General features: G+C 40.5%; 2 protein-coding genes across 6 annotated transcripts in view; one reads left to right on the top strand and one right to left on the bottom strand.

The window, feature by feature from the left end:
* MRPL30 (mitochondrial ribosomal protein L30) overlaps window positions 1-3,514 on the bottom strand; it is a 15,746-nt gene extending 12,232 nt beyond the window's left edge. Inside the window, exons 1-3 of one of the 2 annotated variants that reach the window (XM_075265206.1) lie at window positions 3,434-3,514; window positions 1,294-1,370; window positions 31-114 (exon numbers count right to left, since the gene is read on the bottom strand). In XM_075265206.1, the coding sequence (XP_075121307.1) occupies window positions 31-114; window positions 1,294-1,370; window positions 3,434-3,446 (174 nt within the window). In that variant the 5' untranslated portion in view covers window positions 3,447-3,514. Of the gene's footprint in view, window positions 1-30; window positions 115-1,293; window positions 1,371-3,034; window positions 3,395-3,433 lie in introns of those variants that run through there. The other variant, XM_075265207.1, reaches the window with a different exon arrangement.
* On the top strand, window positions 3,445-21,847 carry MITD1 (microtubule interacting and trafficking domain containing 1). 4 transcript variants are annotated; one of them, XM_075265203.1, is made up of 8 exons: window positions 3,445-3,583; window positions 8,144-8,245; window positions 9,268-9,404; window positions 10,958-11,044; window positions 11,820-11,935; window positions 14,301-14,361; window positions 17,429-17,456; window positions 20,899-20,986. In XM_075265203.1, coding segments are annotated over exons 1-8 (672 nt in total). In that variant the 3' UTR covers window positions 20,901-20,986. The 4 variants fall into 4 exon arrangements, with proteins under 4 accessions (XP_075121304.1, XP_075121303.1, XP_075121305.1 ...); XM_075265202.1 differs by lacking the exon at window positions 17,429-17,456 and having other exon boundaries at window positions 20,899-21,847; XM_075265205.1 differs by lacking the exon at window positions 17,429-17,456 and having other exon boundaries at window positions 3,477-3,591; window positions 20,899-21,847.

Below are 21,847 nucleotides of genomic sequence, written 5' to 3'. Positions count from 1 at the left end.
GCAAACAAGATTATAACAGAGCAGACTTACTTCTTCAGGAATGCGAGACCTTGTAAACTTATGACGAATCCAGTCAGTCCACACCAGTGACATGGAAGGGTGCTCTGCCAAAAGCTGAATATTACAATGTTAGTGTCAATGTTAGTTTGGTATCAACAAAATAATAATACATCATTTCAAAGAATTGACTAAGAAAAAGGGTGGGGGTGATAGGAAGAAAGTAGTAAAACAATAAAAAAGTCATTACTATCCATTTTTTAGACGACTGTTCTGATTGATAGGGTTGCATGTAGAACTTTTTCTTCTTTTTTTTTAAAATGTAGATTGTGAGCCCCACATAGAGCTCACAATGTACATTTTTCCCTATCAGTATGTCTTTTTGGAGTATGGGATGGAAATCCATGCAAACACGGAGAGAACATACAAACTCCTTGCAGATGGTTTTTTGCCCTTGGCAGGATTTGAACACTAGGCCCAGCGCCGTGAGGCTGCAGTGCTAACCACTGAGCCACCCTGTGGCTTCTGTGGCTTTTTCTTCTGTAAACAAACATGGCGTTGTCATGTCATGCAGTTTACATTAGAGTCAATAGAAACAGACAGAGACAGAGGGGGTCGTTACTCTATCACGGTAATAATCCATTGTTCTCATCCTACGACAAATGAGAGCAATGGATGTCCCTTTAGCTGCTAACAGAATCGTCCGTAGCTAACCCATTGAGATATACAGTACCAGTATAGTGATTGGAATAGAAACAAATCCCATCCACACTCTACGTCTTGCATTCAGGTTTTGAACAGGTAAATTTCCTTCTGCAGTTTTGGCAAGGCAATTTTAGGGTGCGTTTACACTTGCGCCTCTGTCCGTCCATCGTGTTTCCATCCTAATCTTGGAGAAACTCGACAGAGGACGGCTTGCTGGCGGACAGTTTTAAAACTATTCATTTGAATGGGTTTTTAAAGCAAACTGCTGGTGTCCGTATGCAGTCTTAGCTGCTTTTTTGCTGCAAATTGTTCTGCTAAAGAAACCTGTGCCAGAGTGGCAACATCTGCCCTTACTCGGCCTGTTTGTATGCCGGATTTATCAGCCTAAACATCATTGCAGGAGCAGCTTGAACCAACGGAGTCACCCTTGGTGCTCCAGATAAAACATTTGCATATTGTGAAGTAAATTAATATCTCTGCATCAGAAAGAGAAAAGAGGATTGCATTCAGGTGAGTCTGACCTATCTAACAATGTTGCTGGTTTACAATTCTTTACCCTGGTGACAAACTCCCTTTAAAATTGTTAATTACCGTTAATCCTAATGTTCTTCTTTGCAAAAGATTACAGAATACCAGGGCCATTTTACCAATTTTTCCAAATTTCAGACCTACAAAAACAAATATACAACACTTAAAAAGGGATTCCAATAGTGTTAGATTTATATGACAACTGGTTGCCTAAAAATAAAATCTCATTTTTTTTTTCCAGTGTATCAACAATTCTGTTTAAATCTCAATTTAATTGTTTTTTGCTTACAAAAAAACCTAAGGAAAAAAAAACCTGTGAGCTGGCATCAGATATATTTTGCAGTTTCTACAGTGAGTGAGAAATGTAGCTCTCCCACACTGCCTCAGAACTGGTGGTCTACAGGACCCCTGCAAATCTAATATTTATGGCCTATCCTAATGATTAGAAAGTGAATTGGATAGGAGTTAATTGTGAATTGGATAGGAGTTATCCAGGCAAATATATTATATTCTAAAAAGACTGGAAGGTTTAAAAAAAATAAAAATAAAAAATCAGCGACATTCCCTGGTGCCAGCCCATGCGGTCCGATCCTGCAGATCCATTGTTATTTTCCAGCAGAAATCCCTGCCACCTGTGACTGCTAAGACCGATCAGTGGCCTCAATGAAGGACACGTGAAGTCACTATCTGTGACATCCCAGGGGCTCTTCCTTCAGTGGAAGACATCTGGCACTTCACAGCCAGCAAGCAGTTTCACTTGGAGAAGCCAGACCAGCAGAAGAATCGGACCACGCTGGAGACCAAAGCACCGGGAACAGGTGTTTTTTTTGTTTGTTTTTTTACTTCCCCAAACCTAATTTAAAAATATTTTTGTCCAGACAACCTCTTTAAGCAGTTATAGAATACAGCACACACTAATTGTAATTATACATGGTGCGACAATACTAAAGAGGATGGCCCATGAACAACATTTATCATCTATCCACTGGGTACTCCTTAATAAGATAATCCTTTAATAGTCCCACAGTGTGGAAATTTCAGTACGTTACAGCAGCATAGTAATACAGATACAGGAAGTATATTACGGAAGTAGACACACACATGCTGAGAAGAGAAGATATACTAGGAGTCCATAGCAGCTAAGGAGTAGAAGGAAGACTTCAGAATGATACAAAACAGGGCTCCAAGTGATGGTCACACACATCAGGGTCTCCATTGTGATCAGTGGGGTGTGATACCCCCTCCAGTTATCACACATTTACCACCCATCCTATATGTAGATAAATGTTGTTCATGGGCCAATTGTATAACTACAGTAAAATAAAATTGATAAGTACTGAGAATATACTTAATAAATTAGTGGGTATTGACATTTTTCTTCCTACCATCAAGGAGCGTAGGGGTGAAAGTCCCAGCCTAAAATGTGCTGGTGCTATATAAATAAATAAATAATAATAATAATAATAATGTGCTGAAAACCAACAACCCATGACAGCCTGCATCCACTTAGTTTGATGGACAGTAGAGCAGCCTGGAGAGGAATGTAACCACTGGTCAATGATGATTCACCGGCTACTATGAGATACACCACATCAATTGCCAGAACACCTAAACCACCATACACAGAAATGTGCAATGTAGCACAGGTAGAAAATCACTACAGATCTCATCACCAGATTCATCAGAAGTGACAGGGATCTACTATGTTCACAAGTAAAGCTCAGCCACATGTGCACTATAGTGATCTGTGCACAGCTGTCACTCCCATAAGAATACTACACACACTGTCATGTAATCTGTTCACCTGCACTCGGGTCTGCTGACAGCACGGACTAATAACGGGACAGGCATCCACAATCGAAGGTCACTAGGAAGCTTAGCGGCACGAGCCAGTAGCAAGGAGGCGCTTAGTAATGACGTGATCATGAGAGGACTCTATACCTTCCCAGTATAAACAATTCCTCATAGGCCTTTGATTGCCACCATATATATGAACTGGATTAGTAGTGGGACAGTCATATGTAGAGCGCAAAGCAAAGCTACTAAATTCTATAACGTAACGCAAGCGGGATTGTCTGGCGTTGGATGCTAAATAAAGCTTATTGACATCGGCAGTGTGAAGTACGTGCATCCGGCCGGTGGAACGCGGAAGCTTTGTTAACTAAACTGGGGCTGCGGCAGATAGCGAACGGTGAGAAGAGACCTGTAGCTGTCATGTCAACCCTGGCTGGTGTGGAGAACTCGGCCGGTGCCGTGCTGAGGAGGGCGGTGGAGCTGGACGGCAGTGGGCGCTATCAGGAGAGTCTGGTCTGCTATCAGGAAGGCATAGAGCTGCTCATGCAAGTTCTCAAGGGTCAGTAGGTGGGACTGTGCTCATGTGACGACGACATTCAGGGCAGTGCAAGGGGCTGGCTAGCAACCTCTTATACTGAGCGTCTACTCATTGTGTCTCATGTATAAGTATATAGTAAAGTCACAATTGCACACTTCTCTATTAGGTCTGATAACAATCACTAATCTTTATTTACTGCTAGGGTTCACACCAAAAGTAGCAGCCATGGTAGATAAAAGGGGTGTGGTTTGTGGCAGGGCTTCAACTGAACTCTGGCATTGTAGCCCTGAGGCCTAGAGATAAAAGTGTATGACAACTTGTGTAATTGCAATAATTGTCTGGGAGAAATATTTCATTTTCTGGAAAAATTTCAGGGGTGCCAACACATGGCCAGAACTATATTGTCAACACTGTCCCAAGTATGGCTGACAATCTAATATCCCTAATCATTTACATTGATGTTCGCTATGATATCAGGGCTAGAAATACTTGGCCCATTATTAGTGGAGGACCCATACACCGTACTGAGGTTAAAAGGCTATTTGCCACTGGCTGGGTGGAACCTTCAATGTGATAGTAAGGTTTCTGGTATAAGTGGATTAACCATGATAACTTCCACATTTATGATACCAATATAGTGAGTTGCAGAATCCCATTCTTGTGGTTGGTGGAGGTCTTATTCTTAGATGAAAATACTCCGCTTTTCCTTTAGGGATCCTGGGCGAAGGTTTTAGGTTAATTAACTGAGGAGACAAGCCCTCAAGTATCCAGTTTGGTAGCGAGCTCGAAAAAAAATACTTTACATAATAGGGAATTGAAAGCTGGTTTCTATTTAAAGGGGTATTCCCACGTCGCATACTCACCAGTCTTCACGGCTTTAAAATCTTCTTTCTTCCTGGTTTCTTGTGTCATTTGGTGGGCAGGGTTACACATGCAACCTGCTGTTCAGCTCCGCCCCCAAATTAGTGTGTAGCTCCACCCACCACGTAGCGTGATCCTATGGAGCGGCTGAAGGGCCTGTGATGTCATCAAAGGTCCTCAAACAACACTATATGCACAATATTGGACTATGAAGTACAGGCAGGAGCAACTCCATTCTGTGTTACATACAGAGACTGCCTGTTTCTGCCATAATGAACACAATTGAATTAGCTAGCCTGATAACTGGGGGAACAGAAGAAATGAAAGCAGCTCCTCTCCCCTATCTGCTAACAGGACCTAGGTCACGTGGTGTAGACACAGGAATAGCTAGATACACAGGCTGGCTCCCGTGCACTTAGCCCCTCCTCCCTCCCCCCTGAGAGCAGCAGATACATCACTTGACTTTTGAGCAGATAAGTCAAGGGCTGTGTCAACAATGAATTGAATAAAGTAAGATAGTGGACAAACAAAGCAGTTTTGCTGAAGCAGTGTATTTAGGAAAAGTCTTACATCCACATTAACCAGCAGTATAGATAGGATCCTTGTGATGGGACAACCCCTTTAAGTCATGTTTGATGAGCTTAGGTTATGAAGCATAGCAATGTGTACCATGTATAGTATCCTAATGGAGAACAGGACGTGACTTGTACACTAGTGCTGCCTTACAATCAGACTACACACTGCTCTGTGCTATAGCCTTACCCAAACTAGGCTAAGCACAAAGCAGCATTTAATAATCTATTACATATATTAGGATTTGCTTTGCCTGACAGGACCATGTAATACATGTTTGCATGTGTAAGAGCTGGAGCCACTCTTCTAGCAGTTCTTCAGTGAAAGAGGAATGTGGGTCCTAAGATCTTTTCTGTTGAAAATTTGTTGTCTAGGTGGGACCAAATCTCAGATATTGTTCAAATGTGCATATTAATGATATAACCTAAATGTATTCATATTGTCTTAATTTGAAAGTTGCAATCAAGGGTAGCCATTTTGGATGTAATTGAGTGCTGTTTTAGGTAAATAAATTAATTTTGTCTGTAAAAGTTTTAATTCTGATAGAGCAGATGGGGCAAGCCGAAGAGCGGGCTCCTCCACACACTGCCAGGGCAATTCCTGTGGGGGAATTAGTGAGAGCAAAAAGATTTTGCTCAAAACCAGAAGATTATAAGGCAACCATGAATGAGACTTTTCAAAGACTAAAAGCCAGAAATTATTCAAAATGGATGTTAAAAAGAGCTGAAAATTTAGTGGCAGAAAGAGATCGATCTTCATTATTAAGCACTCCATCTAAACAGGAATATAGTGATAATCCAAATGTGGTGTTTTCTACACCATACAGTATACAATATAATGATATTGTTACAATTGTCAAAAAGAATTTGCCTATTTTGTGTACTGATGATGTCAATGATAAAATTAGGGGAAAAAGGTGTTTCTTTTGTAGCAAAGAAAGGAAGATCTCTGAATGACCTGTTATCTCCCAGTTTTTTCCAATCTAACTCAATATCTAATAATACATGGCTAACTCATAAAGGTTTTTTTATGTGCGGAAAAAAAGTTGCACAGTGTGTAAGTATGTTTACAAAACCAAACAAGTGGAGAGTTATGCGTCAGATTGTATAGTTAAAATTAATAATCACTTGAATTGTGATACACACCACCTTATTTATTGCATCAAGTGTATTACAGAGCAGCAAAGATGCGTATCTCAGAACACATTTCTGACAGCGATTAGTCTTTGGATAATTCATCAGGGGCCTCGAAACATTTCTCCTCAGTACATGGAGGAAATTTGGATTCAATGAGGTTTTGTGGTGTTGAGATGGTTAAAAAACCTCTTCAGGGTGGAAATTGGAGAAAGAGCCTCCTTTTAAGGGAGGCTTTTTGGATATTACAGTTCAATTCCAGAGCCCCTCGAGGTATGAATGTGAGATCTGATTTAACCTTTATTTATTAAGAAAATGTTCTAAGTTAATATAGGTTACATTTCTTTGTTTGTGTAACCATTATGATTCTTGTTATTTTCGTTTACCATCTAGAGTTGATACTTACCTCGATCACTATATTTCTATTTGAAGCTATCTGGTCCCTTGTCTTATTATACGTGCCATCAGTTTATTCATATACATGGGACGAAACAAGTTTGGAGCATTATGGCAGGCTCCCGTCCAAAGTGTATTGTGATTGGTTCGTTGGGAACACGTGACCGGAGGACTCTGTGAATGAATCTATGTAATTTGGAATGGTTGAATAATACGGTATTTCCCCACTACATCTCAGACTGAATATTGATTGGCTCTTCTTTACCATGTGATCTCAGTCCCTCCTCTCCTCTTTTTTCTGAATGGACTTTTAACTGAATTATGATTGGTCCGTTTAGGACACGTGACCAGAGGACGTCTTTTGTATGAGGTTCTGTATTCTGGAGCAACATTACTGGCAGTTATGGAAGAAAAGAAGGATAAGGGAAAAATGAAGAAAGGAATAAAGAAAATAAGAGATAAAGAGAAGAAAAATACATAGTATAAATACTTTTATAAATATAGAATTTCCTTATGTAGGGATTTATGTAGTATGTTGTGGATAGACATTAAACTGACACACAGGTGTATTTAATTGATCTTTATTATGAACCGATGTGAAACAATTCTTGCTGTTACCTCCCTATATATACTAGTTTGTATTTGTCTAGTTAGAATGCCATGACTAAGGAACTGCGGGTTCTGAAACGCGTTGGCGTTTTTTCGTTAGTTCTTTCTTTTCATTGTATGTTTTTTATTCTGAATCTGGATTAAAGAAGTTTTCTACATTATCCACGGAGTGATGCTGATCTTCATCTTTTTCTTATTACTTATCCAGATGAATAAATCCTTAAAGTTAATTCTGTAAAGTCCACCGCACATGAATTAAAAGAGGACTGAAAACCTCAGATTCCTTTCTCCAATCATATTGTAGTTACTTGGAAATATCTGAGTGTTTATTGTGTTTTTTGTTGTGTTATATATATTTTTTTGAATTATGAGTTGAATATTATTTTTAATTTTTTAATTGGATGTTATGTTTATAGGAAGGTATTGACCATGATGCGGTTCGGACATTCTAAGAAATCAGAATGGTGGGATAGTTACATGGTGTATCTTGGACTGAGATGTGTTTTGTTTTATTTTGGCCTCGTAACTATAATAAAAGAATAGTTCTATACTGCACTTTATTGTATGGCGTTACACTATATGTGGGGGCGCTTTTAGCTTCAATGTAGTGTCCACCAGGGAGTTATGTTGGATGTGGATGGTCCTCATACCATCAAAGTAACCAAAGACTATTTTGGGTCAAACAGTCACAATATTTAGACAATTATACACAGACTCCAACCTGCTTCTTCAATTTCTCTTCTTTTATATACTAAAATGTTGAAATTTTATTAGTGTACGCAAAATCATCTTGTAATCAATGTTGTTTAACTCTGAGGATTACCTAGACTGGATATAGGACACAGCAAAACTAGATCTGTATGAGCTTTATATGTGTACATGCCAGCCAGTGGTGAGGAATAACAGACTGAGTTTTTGTCTTACTTTTCCTTAGGGGTGGCCTTATTCTGCAGTTGAATCATCTTGCAAAACTGACAATCTAGCTCATTTTTGATCTGTCTTTTCTCAGGTACAAAGGATGAAACAAAAAAAAGTCATTACCGACAGAAGCTGAGAAGCTATATGGACAGAGCTGAGCAAATTAAACATCATGTACTTAAAGAAAAAGAAGGTGCAAACTCTATTTCTAACATACTATGACTATACAAAGTATTCAACGTTCTGCTGTTGTAACCCTAGAATTGTTTGCTTTAGTACGTATTAGGATTGTATCTTCATAATTTTATTTTATTTTTTTAATCTAAATACCACTATGGTATCTAATGGTCATGCTCCTGCGACTCCAGCAAGCAAAGGATTTTGCCAGAAGGATGGTACAGACAGTGCAGGGGAAACAGTATTTCATGGTGCCAGCCCAGCTGAATAGCCACTGAAGTACATGAATCCAACACACTTTTATTTTTTCTTAGCTGACTCAATTACAGTTATCACTGGCATTCATATTGGACCAATGTCAGTGTAGGTTGATTGGCCAACTGCTGGGAAGTGGACACTTGTCTTGTACTGTGAAGGGGCAGTCCCCACTCAGTGATAAGGCTGTCAGTAAAGATTGCACACGTACACTGATATCCGTAGGCAAAATTAACATCACTAATATCTCTGCAACAAGGGTAGCCAGTGGCATAACTAAAGTTTTGTAGCCCAGATGCAGATGTTTTGTGGCCCCCTACCCCTTCCCTAGAGTGAATTCTTGAGACAGACTGATGGTTACAGGTGCTGCATTGTTATCTCAGATACTTGAAAGTGATACAGCTCTAGTACTCACAACTGCCGTTATCAACAGCAAAGCGCCCAGTATGTAAGCAATACTGGGACAGTACAATATGACCACAGTGGCACACACACACACAGTATTATATGATCCCAAGAGTCTATCATTATACTTTGGGGTCTCTTCACACTCCAGAGTATAATAAGTGGAGGCCCAGAGGAAGTGATTAAAAATAACAAACTCTATTTACCTTGCCTTAACTCTCCTGGGGCATCCTCCTGTCCTGCTGTCACATTTTATTTTAATAAATAATTTGAGATTTGGAGGTTGTTCCCTTCTACAGACTATTCTACAAAGTGTTTACCATGTGGGACTCCAATTTGGTAATGTTAACATCTCTTTTTTTTTTTTTTTTTTTGTAGAGGGAAAATATCACAAACAAATTAAAATTGTGGAAAATGCAACTGGTTATAGCTATGAAAATCTTTTTAAGCCTTATGTGGATGAAACACTGACAGAGGTTTGGGTAGAAGATCCTTACATCCGCCACATGCATCAAGTAAGTCAAAATATACTGTCAGGCTGGATTCACACTATGGATCTGTATTATACAGACTGTATTACAGCTCCAAATCCTACTTCTTTTGCTAGTTGTAGACCCCAACTAGCAGTGTCTTTAGACTCAATGTGTGGACAGGATTTTCAGCTGTGATATTTCAGTCTGTGTATTACAGATGTATTATGGCCATCTGAATCCAGACATGGGGTATGTTAAAGCTTCAGGGTTGTGCTTTACTAATATTTCCTTATTGATTTGAAAATGGTTGTCCAGTGTTCATTTCCCTTAAAAAAATAAATAAATAAATAAATAAAAAAAAAATAAAAAAAAATATATATATATATATATATATATATATATATATATATATATATATATATTCATAACAACAAGGAAAGGATAAAATGAACCAGGCATTACATGGTAAATCCAATGCTAAAGCAATCATCAGATAGTAACATAAAGGCAATAGGTTAATAGGACTTAGGAGTCCAGATAGTTTCAAGGGCAGATACAGCATTGTTCAGAGAGGTTTCGGACGTCCTTGATCTTGGCTAGAAAGTCAGTGTCCAAGAGGGAAAAGCGGTGCATTTCCATCACCGTGCTATTAGAGTTGGCAACCTCAAAAAAATTGAAGAAAGTGATCACAAATATCCCAAGATGCTACTAATAGAGAATACTACTTGTGCCACAAAAAATAAGCCCTAACCCCACTGGATCGATGGAAGAAAAAAAATGGCTCTCAGAATATTCTGACACTAAAAGAAACCATTTTTGGCAAATAAGTGATTTTATTATGCAAAATTAGTTCAACATAAAAACCTTGATACATTTGGTATTGCCATAATTGTAGTAAACAGCAGACAACTGTAGATATATCATTTATGCTGCACAGTACCAAGTATAGAATGGAAAATGTGATTTTTAATTTTTTTTTTTTTTTTTTACCAAGTAAATACACATATACTCCATTAAGCAAAAATAGATTGACAACTAATCGGTTTTTTACTACGTTGTAAGTGTCTACTTTTTCATCACTCATAGAAGAATATATATGTGGGATATATAGTGCAGTTGTCTATATTTTGACTCATGGGAAGAACCTGTTTCTATTGCTTCTTTCTTACATGCAGATAGACAGCTTTTCTGTATGAGTTTTGTCATTAGAGGATAAGTTGTCTCTGAACACGTGTGGGTGGAGAAAGCTGAACACGCAGGCTTTCTACAAGTCCTGACAGGTGTAAACAGCTTTTTACATGAATATAGAAAACTATATATAGCATCTTTCCTTATGTCATATGTGGGCTTCAGATAGGAGACCTGACTAATTCACGCTATATTTGGAAGGTTGGTGTAGGAAGTGGCAAAATCTAATAAACACCGCTGCTTGTAAAATGGTTTATAATGGAAAGTGATAGCTAAATGGTAATTCTTATGCTAAGTGTATGTTCTTACTTGTGGTAGAATAATGTACGTTGTCTCAGTGGTGGAGTGGAAATTGTATTGCTTTCATATATTCACTAAAATATATGTATTACTTTTTTACCTTGCAGTTGTATAACTTTTTACGATTCTGTGAAATGCTCATCAAAGGTCCTTCCAAAGTCAAGAAAATCAATTTGTTGACTTCAAGAGATGAAGTGAGTTTTTTTTTATTCTGTCATATGCGCATGCAGATATTAATATAAAATAACTACATAAAATATATGACAATAACTTCACAATTATTTTTTATTCAGCTACATTTGTTTGTTAAATTCTATCTATTGCAATTCAGCATCTCGTCGCTGTGGTATTTTATCACAGTAGTAATAAAACAAACAGAAAACACATGTACGCGTACCATTATTGCTAGTAAATGCCAGATTTGCAGACTGCTAGGCACACTTTTACTTCCAAAAACCATGCAGCAATCTGGTGCATTGTTTGTTTGTTTTTCTTCCCACTGAACAGTCACATCTTATACAAAGATTTCTGTAAAAACTGACTGTTTAGCATGGAAAGCACACAAATATTTGTACATGTAGCGCAGTACCTCTGTGCAGTGTGTGTTTTGCCAGGACCCTACAACCACACACCACATGCTGTGCACAGAAGGTGCCAGGAGGCTGTCCTCTTCTATATGGAGACCACAACCAGAAACTCCTGCACTGCTACTGGCAAGATCAATTGAAGGAAAAGGCTTTCCCTGATCTTGATGAGTCACTATTGCTGACAACATTAGGGTGCACTGCGACTGCCCTAGTGACATCCAAACCGTATTTGTACCATATTAACTGGATATTACCCAAATTAGAGTAAAATTATTTTTCCCTCTTTCATTCCTCTCCTGCCCTGCTACTTATTTGCTGCTATGCGTTGTACATATAGACTTCATAATGTTCAGTGCCACTTCATTTTAATTAATTGGTCTAGGAAAATGTCAAGGATCAACAAATGAGCAGCCTGCAAGAGATCAAGAATTCACTACAGGATTTCGGTGTAATTCTAGAGGTCACCTTTTCCTCATCTATTCATGACCGAGAAATCAGGTAGGAAATCTTATGCCATCCTACAGCCTGCAGCCTATGTATGAATCAAAACAAAAAGGTTGGGCCAATTATACTACAACACATCATATCAAATAACTATGGAATGCAAGTTGCATGTAAGAAAGGAAATTGCACACATTTTCTTAAGAAAATTCAAAAATATAATTTATTGAAACATATATAGACAATAATCACAAAATCTCTTTATCACAGGGGAACACAGATATATAACCACAAAGTTTAGCAAGTAACGTGGTAGTAAATGTATCTCATAGTACTTCGGTGGAATAGATCCATAAGTGTCAAATATACAGATATAGAGCATGTAATATATGCTAATGATAACATGAAGATGAAGAATATAAATAAATGTAAGAACAAGAGCCAGTGACCATTTACAAACAAGAAATATAAAATCACACAAGTTTACCCATAAGTAAACAGCTGTGTATGTGTGTATATATATATATATATATCCAGTGGCGTAACTAGAAATGGCAGGGCCCCGTGGCGAACTTTTGACATGGGGCCCCCCCAACACCGAAGATCTCGACCGAGTCCCTCCTACGCATTCCTGCGCGCTCTATTATGTTCCATAGTGGCCCCTGCACACAGTATTATGTCCCATAGCGGCCCCTGCATACAGTATTATGTCCCGTAGTGGCCCCTACAGGACTAAATACTGTCACGTCACCGCTGACCGCTATACCAGGACAAATTGTGGATAAAAATTCTGGTCATGTGCATTACAATTTAGTAACTCCATGTGCCTCATATTAATAGCAGTTAACCCCATCATCTCCCTCACATTAACCCCTGTGTGCCTCACCATAAGAGTTACTGATATGTGAGAGACATGGAGGTAATAATAAAGTATCTTCATTATTATTACCCCCATATGTCTCACATATCAGTAACTTGAGGCACACAGAGGTTAATGTGAGGGAGATGATGGGGTTAACTGCTATTAATATGAGGCACATGGAGTTACTAAAACACAAGTAATCACCCCAAATGCCTGACATTAATAAGTAACTCCAGTACGTACCTGTGTAGCTTTAGTTTCACTTTCCTTCTTCCTTTCTTCCTCCAGTGCAGGACGGCAGGAGCTCGGCAGGGATAAGCCCCGCCTCCTCTCATTGGTGGGCAGAGGACAGCAGAGAAAGGGAGGGGGGAGAGAGGGAGAGCATCCTGAAGCGCTGACAGGAGCCAGAGCTGCAGCTCCTGTGTCTCAGCCGTTGCTGCAGCTTCGGGGCCCCCTGTTGGTGGAAAGTATTCCACCAACAGGGGGCCCCGATCATTATACTCGGGGGTCCGAAAAGACCTCCGAGAATAATGATAGCAGCGGTAGCAGCTGTCACCGGGCCCCTAATGTCCCAGGCCCTGTGGCAGCTGTTACCGCTGCTATGGTGGTAGTTACGCCACTGTATATATCACACATATATATGATATATCAACTCGCACCAGTAACCTTAGTATATTACATACCACGTGGAACGCATCCCTTCCATCATTATTGATTATTTATTTACATTCACGTGAATAGGAAGAGGTGGAGATGGAGGAAGCTTCACCTGCATCCGTCACTCTGCTGTTAATGTCCATTGTTTTCATCATATGATGGATGACCGCAATGGATGTTCATATCGGTAGTGTGAATGTCCCCTGAATTACTTACTTTTTTTCAAATAAAATGGTTAACCTTTTAACTGCTGATATGCGTTATATTGTGAATAAAACAGTTTATTGCTGTTTTTGTTTTTTACATTTTACAAACTTTTTAGATTTGTGGTTGTATAAGAAAGTTTGTAATATATTTTATTGAATAAATGTTTCTTCCACTTATCAGACTGAGCTACTTTTTTCCATAGAAACTCTATGACAGTACTCGTCCATAGAGTAGTACTGTGGGGCATTCCTCACAGCCTAACGTCATGGCTAGGTGGTAAGGAACAGTACTGTCAGGAGGGGCGTTCCTCACAGCCCAGCTAGACTGACCATCAACTGTGTTGCACTATTTAAAATCTCACTTTATTGTAGTATACAGTTAAGATACAGCCCCTATAGAATCCCCATACTATGCCTATGCATTTTGGACTATGTGTCCATTAGTCATGGCATAGGCGTGGGGGTTCTACATGGACTGTATTTTAAGTATATACTACAGTAAACTGGAATGTTAAGGAGTGCAACAATTGCTGTATTCATCTTTTCTCTACCAAATGCTGTATGCTTCGCACCTTTAAAGTGTATTTATTTAATAAATCTTATTGAGCCTGCCATTATTTTACTTTTTTCTTAGTGTATTTCAATGCCTATATGGAAAATCATTTTGTATATACTTTGTGTTTCTTATCCATGTCAGATTTAACAATGGCTGGATGATTAAGATTGGAAGAGGCCTTGACTATTTTAAGAAACCTCAGGTGAGTAAACTTTTATTTTCCATTATAAGTTTAGTTGTGCTGTTTTTAAAGAGGACCCTAAACCAATCTCAATGCTTTTGCATTCATTAATAGGTGCAGCTCTACTGACTCCTGCACATTTGGAAGTATTTCTTTAGCCTCCACTTTTCCTGAGATCTATAGTGTGCCCTGCCTATCTTCGCCCTCCTTTTCCCTATACACTATAAAGACAGATGTTTGTATGTAAATTCTCTTCAGGGGTTAACTGCTAAAACATTAGCACCTATTGCTCAGGAATAGAGATGAGCGAACAGTGTTCTATCGAACACATGTTCGATCGGATATCAGGGTGTTCGCCATGTTCGAATCGAATCGAACACCACGTGGTAAAGTGCGCCAAAATTCGATTCCCCTCCCACCTTCCCTGGCGCCTTTTTTGCACCAATAACAGCGCAGGGGAGGTGGGACAGGAACTACGACACCGGGGGCATTGAAAAAAATTGGAAAAAGTCATTGGCTGCCGAAATCAGGTGACCTCCATTTTAGACGAATAGTGGATTTCAAATCCGGGTCATATGAGAATGTGAACTTTGTGACTATGAGACAGGGATAGCTGTACAGGCAGGGATAGCTAGGGATAACCTTTATTTAGGGGGGAATGTTATTAAAAATAACTTTTTGGGGCTCTATCGGGTGTGTAATTGTGATTTTTGTGAGAGAAACTTTTTCCCATAGGGATGCATTGGCCAGCGCTGATTGGCCGAATTCCGTACTCTGGCCAATCAGTGCTGGCCAATGCATTCTATTAGCTTGATGAAGCAGAGTGTGCACAAGGGTTCAAGCGCACCCTCGGCTCTGATGTAGCAGAGCCGAGGGTGCACTGGAACCCCTGTGCAAACTCAGTTCACGCTAATAGAATGCATTGGCCAGCGCTGATTGGCCAATGCATTCTATTAGCCCGATGAAGTAGAGCTGAATGTGTGTGCTAAGCACACACATTCAGCACTGCTTCATCACGCCAATACAATGCATTAGCCAGTGCTGATTGGCCAGAGTACGGAATTTGGCCAATCAGCGCTGGCTCTGCTGGAGGAGGCGGAGTCTAATGTCGGACCTGAATGGAGACTGGTGTGGAGCGATCTTAGACTCCGCCTCCTCCAGCAGAGCCAGCGCTGATTGGTCGAGTTCCGTACTCTGGCCAATCAGCGCTGGCCAATGCATTCTATTAGCCCGATGAAGTAGAGCTGAATGTGTGTGCTTAGCACACACATTCAGCTCTACTTCATCAGGCTAATAGAATACATTGGCCAATCAGCGCTGGCCAATGCATTCTATTAGCTTGATGAAGCAGAGTGTGCACAAGGGTTCAAGCGCACCCTCGGCTCTGATGTAGCAGAGCTGAGGGTGCACAAGGGTTCAAGTGCACCCTCGGCTCTCCTACATCAGAGCCGAGGGTGCGCTTGAACCCTTGTGCAGCCTCAGCTCTGCTACATCAGAGCCGAGGGTGCGCTTGAACCCTTGTGCACACTCTGCTTCATCAAGCTAATAGAATGCATTGGCCAGCGCTGATTGGCCAGAGTACGGAATTCGGCCAATCAGCGCTGGCTCTGCTGGAGGAGGCGGAGTCTAAGATCGCTCCACACCAGTCTCCATTCAGGTCCGACCTTAGACTCCGCCTCCTCCAGCAGAGCCAGCGCTGATTGGCCGAATTCCGTACTCTGGCCAATCAGCACTGGCTAATGCATTGTATTGGCGTGATGAAGCAGTGCTGAATGTGTGTGCTTAGCACACACATTCAGCTCTACTTCATCGGGCTAATAGAATGCATTGGCCAATCAGCGCTGGCCAATGCATTCTATTAGCGTGAACTGAGTTTGCACAGGGGTTCTAGTGCACCCTCGGCTCTGCTACATCAGATTGCTACATCTGATGTAGCAGTGCCGAGTGTGCATCAGATGTGTAGTTGAGCAAAACTGACTCAGCACTGCTAAGTCTGCATTCGCATAGGAATGCATTGGCCAGCCTTCGGCCAATCAGCGCTGGCTCTGCCGGAGGAGGCGGAGTCTAAGGTCGGACCTGAATGGAGACTGGTGTGGAGCGATCTTAGACTCCGCCTCCTCCAGCAGAGCCAGCGCTGATTGGTCGAGTTCCGTACTCTGGCCAATCAGCACTGGCCAATGCATTTCTATGGGGAAAAGTTAGCTTGCGAAAATCGCAAACTGACAGGGATTTCCATGAAATAAAGTGACTTTTATGCCCCCAGACATGCTTCCCCTGCTGTCCCAGTGTCATTCCAGGGTGTTGGTATCATTTCCTGGGGTGTCATAGTGGACTTGGTGACCCTCCAGACACGAATTTGGGTTTCCCCCTTAACGAGTTTATGTTCCCCATAGACTATAATGGGGTTCGAAACCCATTCGAACACTCGAACAGTGAGCGGCTGTTCGAATCGAATTTCGAACCTCGAACATTTTAGTGTTCGCTCATCTCTACTCAGGAACAGTCGAAGCTATAGACAAAAGAAAAACAGGGCTGATTTCAGTGGAATGAGCCTATTGAAGGATGCAAAGAGTTTGACTTGGTGGAGATGGTGAATAAATAATATATATACTGGATTAACACTGTCATGCTGCATGACAGGATTACTGCCACTATCTCTGACACTTGGCCACTCTATGGGCACCTTGGGTCCACAGGTCTCGCATCCCAGATTCCCCATTGTGTCTTCAGCTCTGATTACAACATTGGATTGAGTATCTCTCTCTCTCACACTCTCTCTCAGGCAAGACACTGATTCTGCCCTCTCTCTATCTATATGTACTTTATCACTACATCCCTCCTCCATGTTTTTCCCTAGGATGGTTTTAGGTTTCTAATATCACCTTGTTATTCTCCATGATTTCATGTTTGAAGTAACTATCTGTTTCTGTGTTTTGCACTTGTATTCTTATATATTTTTGTACCTGCATTACGTTTACCTTTCTGTTAATTATGTTAGTGCAATATTTCAACAAATAGTTTTGAAACTAAAAAATAAAATAGGAAGTAATGAGAAGAGAAATCTATGTAGAACTACTTTCTTTTCCAGAATTTCACCATTGAAACACATACTATTTGTAAGACCCTGTGTTGCATGAGCTGGGTTTTTGCTTGCTTATACTAGAGCTTTTGTCAATCAGATTGCCATATGGAACACACTCTTAATATAACAATACAAAGATCAGTTAGCCACTGGTCTCTCTATGTATTTTTATTTCTACATAGACACTTGTCATTCAAGGGATATACATGACAATACCTACAATGCATGGAATGATATTCCACTTGGAAAATCATTGTACCTTGTAACTTTTGTGGATTGCAGCTGCTTGTATGATTGATGGTTTAAGCACTGCAATTGTTATATCGTTCTGTATCTATAGTAAAATATAATAAAGTACACAAATAATCTGGTTCTAAAACGTATTCATATAAGGTTTATGGCCATTTATTACTGTAAGGTTATTGGCAAAAATACAGGTGAGAGAGATCCCTTTAGAAAACAATAAGAGACACAATTTAGCCATTGAAATCAACATGTTAAAATCAGCATGCAGTTTTTAGTGTTTTTATCCTTGTAGTGTTTGCATGTTTTGGAGTTGGTTTATCTCCCATACCTCCCCTCCCCCCCCCCCTAATGCACTGACATATGGCAGCCTTAACACTTACAATGGCTTGCAAAGAATTCATACCCCTTGAACTCTTTCACATTTTGTCACCTTACAACCACAAACTTATAGGGATTCTACCACTAAATAGCTATTTTTTCTGCTTTAGACGTTGGAATAGCCTTTAGAAAGGCTATTCGTCTCTTACCTTTAGATGTGGTCTCCGTGGTGCCGTTCCTTAGAAATCCTGTTTTTTTACGGTATACTAATGAGTTCTCTTGCAGCAAAGGGAGCAGGCCCCTCAAACGACGATGGGGGCGTCCCCACTGCTGCCCGAGAGCTCTCTCCAGCGACGCCTCCTTCTTCAGCTGCATCCTTCCCTTCTCTGTCGTCTTCCTTCTGCGTCAGCTCCGACGCCTGCGCAGTCGGCTCTGCCAGCGAGACACTAGTAGAGCCAACTGTTCATGCCAGCGGGTGGCCATATTTTCGAGGCCGAAAATGCGCGCATGTGCAGTACGCTCCTCGAAGTCTTCCCCGAACAGAGCGTACTGTGTATGCTCAGTAAGGTCTGTACAGACCCTCCGAAGCCTGAATGACTTCACTCGTGCGTCGGAGGTCTGTACAGACCTTACTGTGCATGCGCAGTACGCTCTGTTCGGCGAAGACTTCGAAGAGCTTACTGCGCGTGCGCGCAATTGCAGCCTCGAAAATATGGCCACCCGCTGGCCAGCATGCGCAGTCGGCTCTACTAGTGTCTCGCTGGCAGAGGCGACTGTGCAGACGTCAGAGCTGACTCAGAAGGAAGGGGAGGATGCAGCTGAAGAAGGAGGCGTCGCTGGAGAGTTCTTGGGCAGCAGTGGGGACGCCCCCATCACCGTTTGAGTGCTGGGGCCCGCCCCCATTGCTGCAAGAGAACTTATTAGCATACAGGTAAAAAACGGGATTACTAAGGAACGGCGACGCGGAGACCACGTCTAAAGGTAAGAGACGAATAGCCTTTCTAAAGGGTATTCCGACGTCTATAGCAGAGAAAGTAGCTATTTAGTGGTAGAATCTCTTTAAGTGTATTTTATTAAGATTTTAAGTGATCGACCAACACAAAGTAGCAGATAATGGAAGTGGAAGGAACAAGATTTATGGTTTTCACAATTTTAATCAAATAAAAATCTGAAAAGTATGACATCCAAAAGTATTCAGCCCCCCTATATCAATACTTTGTAGAGCCACTTTTTGCTGCAATTCCAGCTGCAAGTCTGTAGGGGTATGTCTTTACCAGCTTTGAGCATCTAGAGAGATTTTTGCCCGTTCTTCTTTGCAAAATAGCTCAGCCAGATTGTATGGAGAGCGTCTGTGACGAACAATATTTATGTCTTGCCACAGATTCTCAATGGGATTTATGTCTGGACTTTGACTGGACCATTCTAACACCTGAATATTCCTTGATGTAAACCATTCCCCTGTAGCTCTGGCTTTATGTTCAGGGTCATTGTCTTGCTGGAAGTGAATCTCCTTCCCAGTCTCAAGACTTTTGCAGCTTGCAACAGGTTTTCTTTCAGAATTGCCCTGTATTTAGCTCCATCCATCTTCCCATCAACTCTGACCAGCTTCCCTGTCGCCGCTGAAGAAAAGCCTCCCCGCTGAAGAAAAGCCTCCCCACAGCATGATGCTGCCCCTGCCATGTGTTCCAGTGGTGTGTTCAGGGCAATGAGCAGTGTTACTTTTTTGTCACAGATGGTGCTTTGCATGTAGGCCAACTTTGGTCTCATCTGACCAGAACACCTTCTTCCACGTTTGCTGTGTCCTCTATATGGTTTGTGGAAAATTGCAAACAGCAATTCTTATCTTTCTTTCAAAAATGGTTTTCTTCTTGCCACTCTTCCATAAAGGCCAGATTTGTGGAGTGCACAAATTATAGTTATCCTGTGCACAGATTCTCCCACCTGAGCTGTGGATTTCTACTGCTCCTCCAGAGTGACCAAGGGCCTCTTGGCTGCTTCTCTCACCAGTGCTCTCCTTGCTCGATCTGTTAGTTTAGGTGGACGGCCATGTCCTGGTAGGTTTGTAGTTGTGGAATACTTTTTGATGATGGATTGAACAGTGCTCCTTGAGCTGCTCAAAGCTTGGGATATATTTTTATAACCTAACCCTACTTTAACTTTCTCCACAATTTTGTCTCTGACCTGTCTGGTGGGTCCCTTGGTCTTCGTGATGCTGTTTGTTCACTAAGTGTTCTCTGACAAACCACCGAGGCCTTCATAGAACAGGTGTATTTATACTGAGACTAAATTACACACAGCTGGACTTTTAACTAATTAAGTGATATCTGAAGGAAATTGATTGCACTGGATTTTATTTAGGGGTATCAGAGTACAGGGGGATGAATACTTTTACACATCCCACTTTTCAGATTTTTATTAAATTTTGTAAACCATGTTTCATTTTCATCCCACTTCAGAATTATCTGCTACTTTGTGTTGATCTATCACTTAAAATCTCAGTAAAATACATTTAAGTTTGTAGTTGCAAGGTGACAAAATGTGAAAAAGCTCAAGGGGTATGAATAGTTTTGCAAGCCACTGTACATAGCTGGTTATGTGTTTTTTTTTTTTTAAAAAATAGCAGACGTGCATCATTTTTTATACAGCAACTGCTCTCCTTCTTTGGCAGAATTCTTGGGCTAAATTTATGTAACACAATACATAATTTTTGTGAAATGTGTGCATATTATGTATAAAGTGTGCCAATATTTTGACAATAGAAATCGGTCCTCTTCATGAGTATTTTCTAACATGGCTGACTTTTTTTGCCACATGTTTTGTTGTAAATTTGCTAATATAATACTTTAACATCTTTCTTTATCTTTTCTGTGTCTATAAATTCATTGCTGTTACGTTTTATTTTCTATTTTTAGAGCCGGTTTGCCATAGGCTACTGTGACTATGACCTGCGGCCCTGCTATGAGACATCAGTTGACATTTTTCACAACAACCACACTCGGAAAACATGACTAAAGTCTGTACGGTGGAGCGATCTGAAAGGATTTTAAGCGAGTCAGGGTGGTACTCAATGGTCTGGTATATTTTATTGTCCTGAGCTGAATATGTTCCTGCCATTACTGGAGGTACATGCGGCTTCTGGCAACAATAAGTATCTGATTGGGGTACCTGATGTTTTCTTTGTGCACAGTTTTTCCGGGGACTCTGGATGTTTATCTGGAATCCCTCCTGTCAGGGAAATAAATGATTACATAGTTTACTTCATTTGTGGGTGATGTGTTTGCAGATGGTGATTTGCCACGGTATTAAAGCATGCAAACACAGTAGCTATTCTGCCAAGTGTTCTTACCTCGCTCAGTGTACTGTATTATATTGCTTTATTTATTGATTCATGTGATATGTTTGGCACATGTAAAGGTAAAGCTGACATAGTTTGCTTTTCAAGTTATAAACAAGGAAGGGTAAGACCATAAAAAAATCTGATTGTGCTTTCCAAAGTGCTGCTTTGTATCATATTGAAGTCTGGTTTCTAACTTTGTGCTCTGGCCTGTGATAACGTTTGTATGGTTGTGCAGATCCCCATATTTGTCAATTATGTTACTTGTATAAATGTTCTGGTTATTTTTGCTTTTATATTCATTTTGATGACGCTGAGGTTATTTTTCTCCATAGAGTACTTGTAGTCTTGTAATTATGTTGTTGTTTGACGCTCCATAGAATCATTTTGTTACCCGATGCCAAGCACTGAGTGACTGTTTCTAATATCAAATTTACTTTGGTAACCGTACTTTTAAGTCATGAGCTTTGTGGTTGTATTTCCAATATCTGCATGGCAACATTTCCCAAAAAATGTTTAATATATGT

The sequence above is a fragment of the Leptodactylus fuscus genome, chromosome 2, assembly GCF_031893055.1.
Source record: "Leptodactylus fuscus isolate aLepFus1 chromosome 2, aLepFus1.hap2, whole genome shotgun sequence".
Taxonomy (NCBI): Eukaryota; Metazoa; Chordata; class Amphibia; order Anura; family Leptodactylidae; genus Leptodactylus; species Leptodactylus fuscus.
The sequence above is the reverse complement of the archived record's forward strand: the minus strand, read 5'-3'. Positions and strand labels throughout refer to the sequence as shown.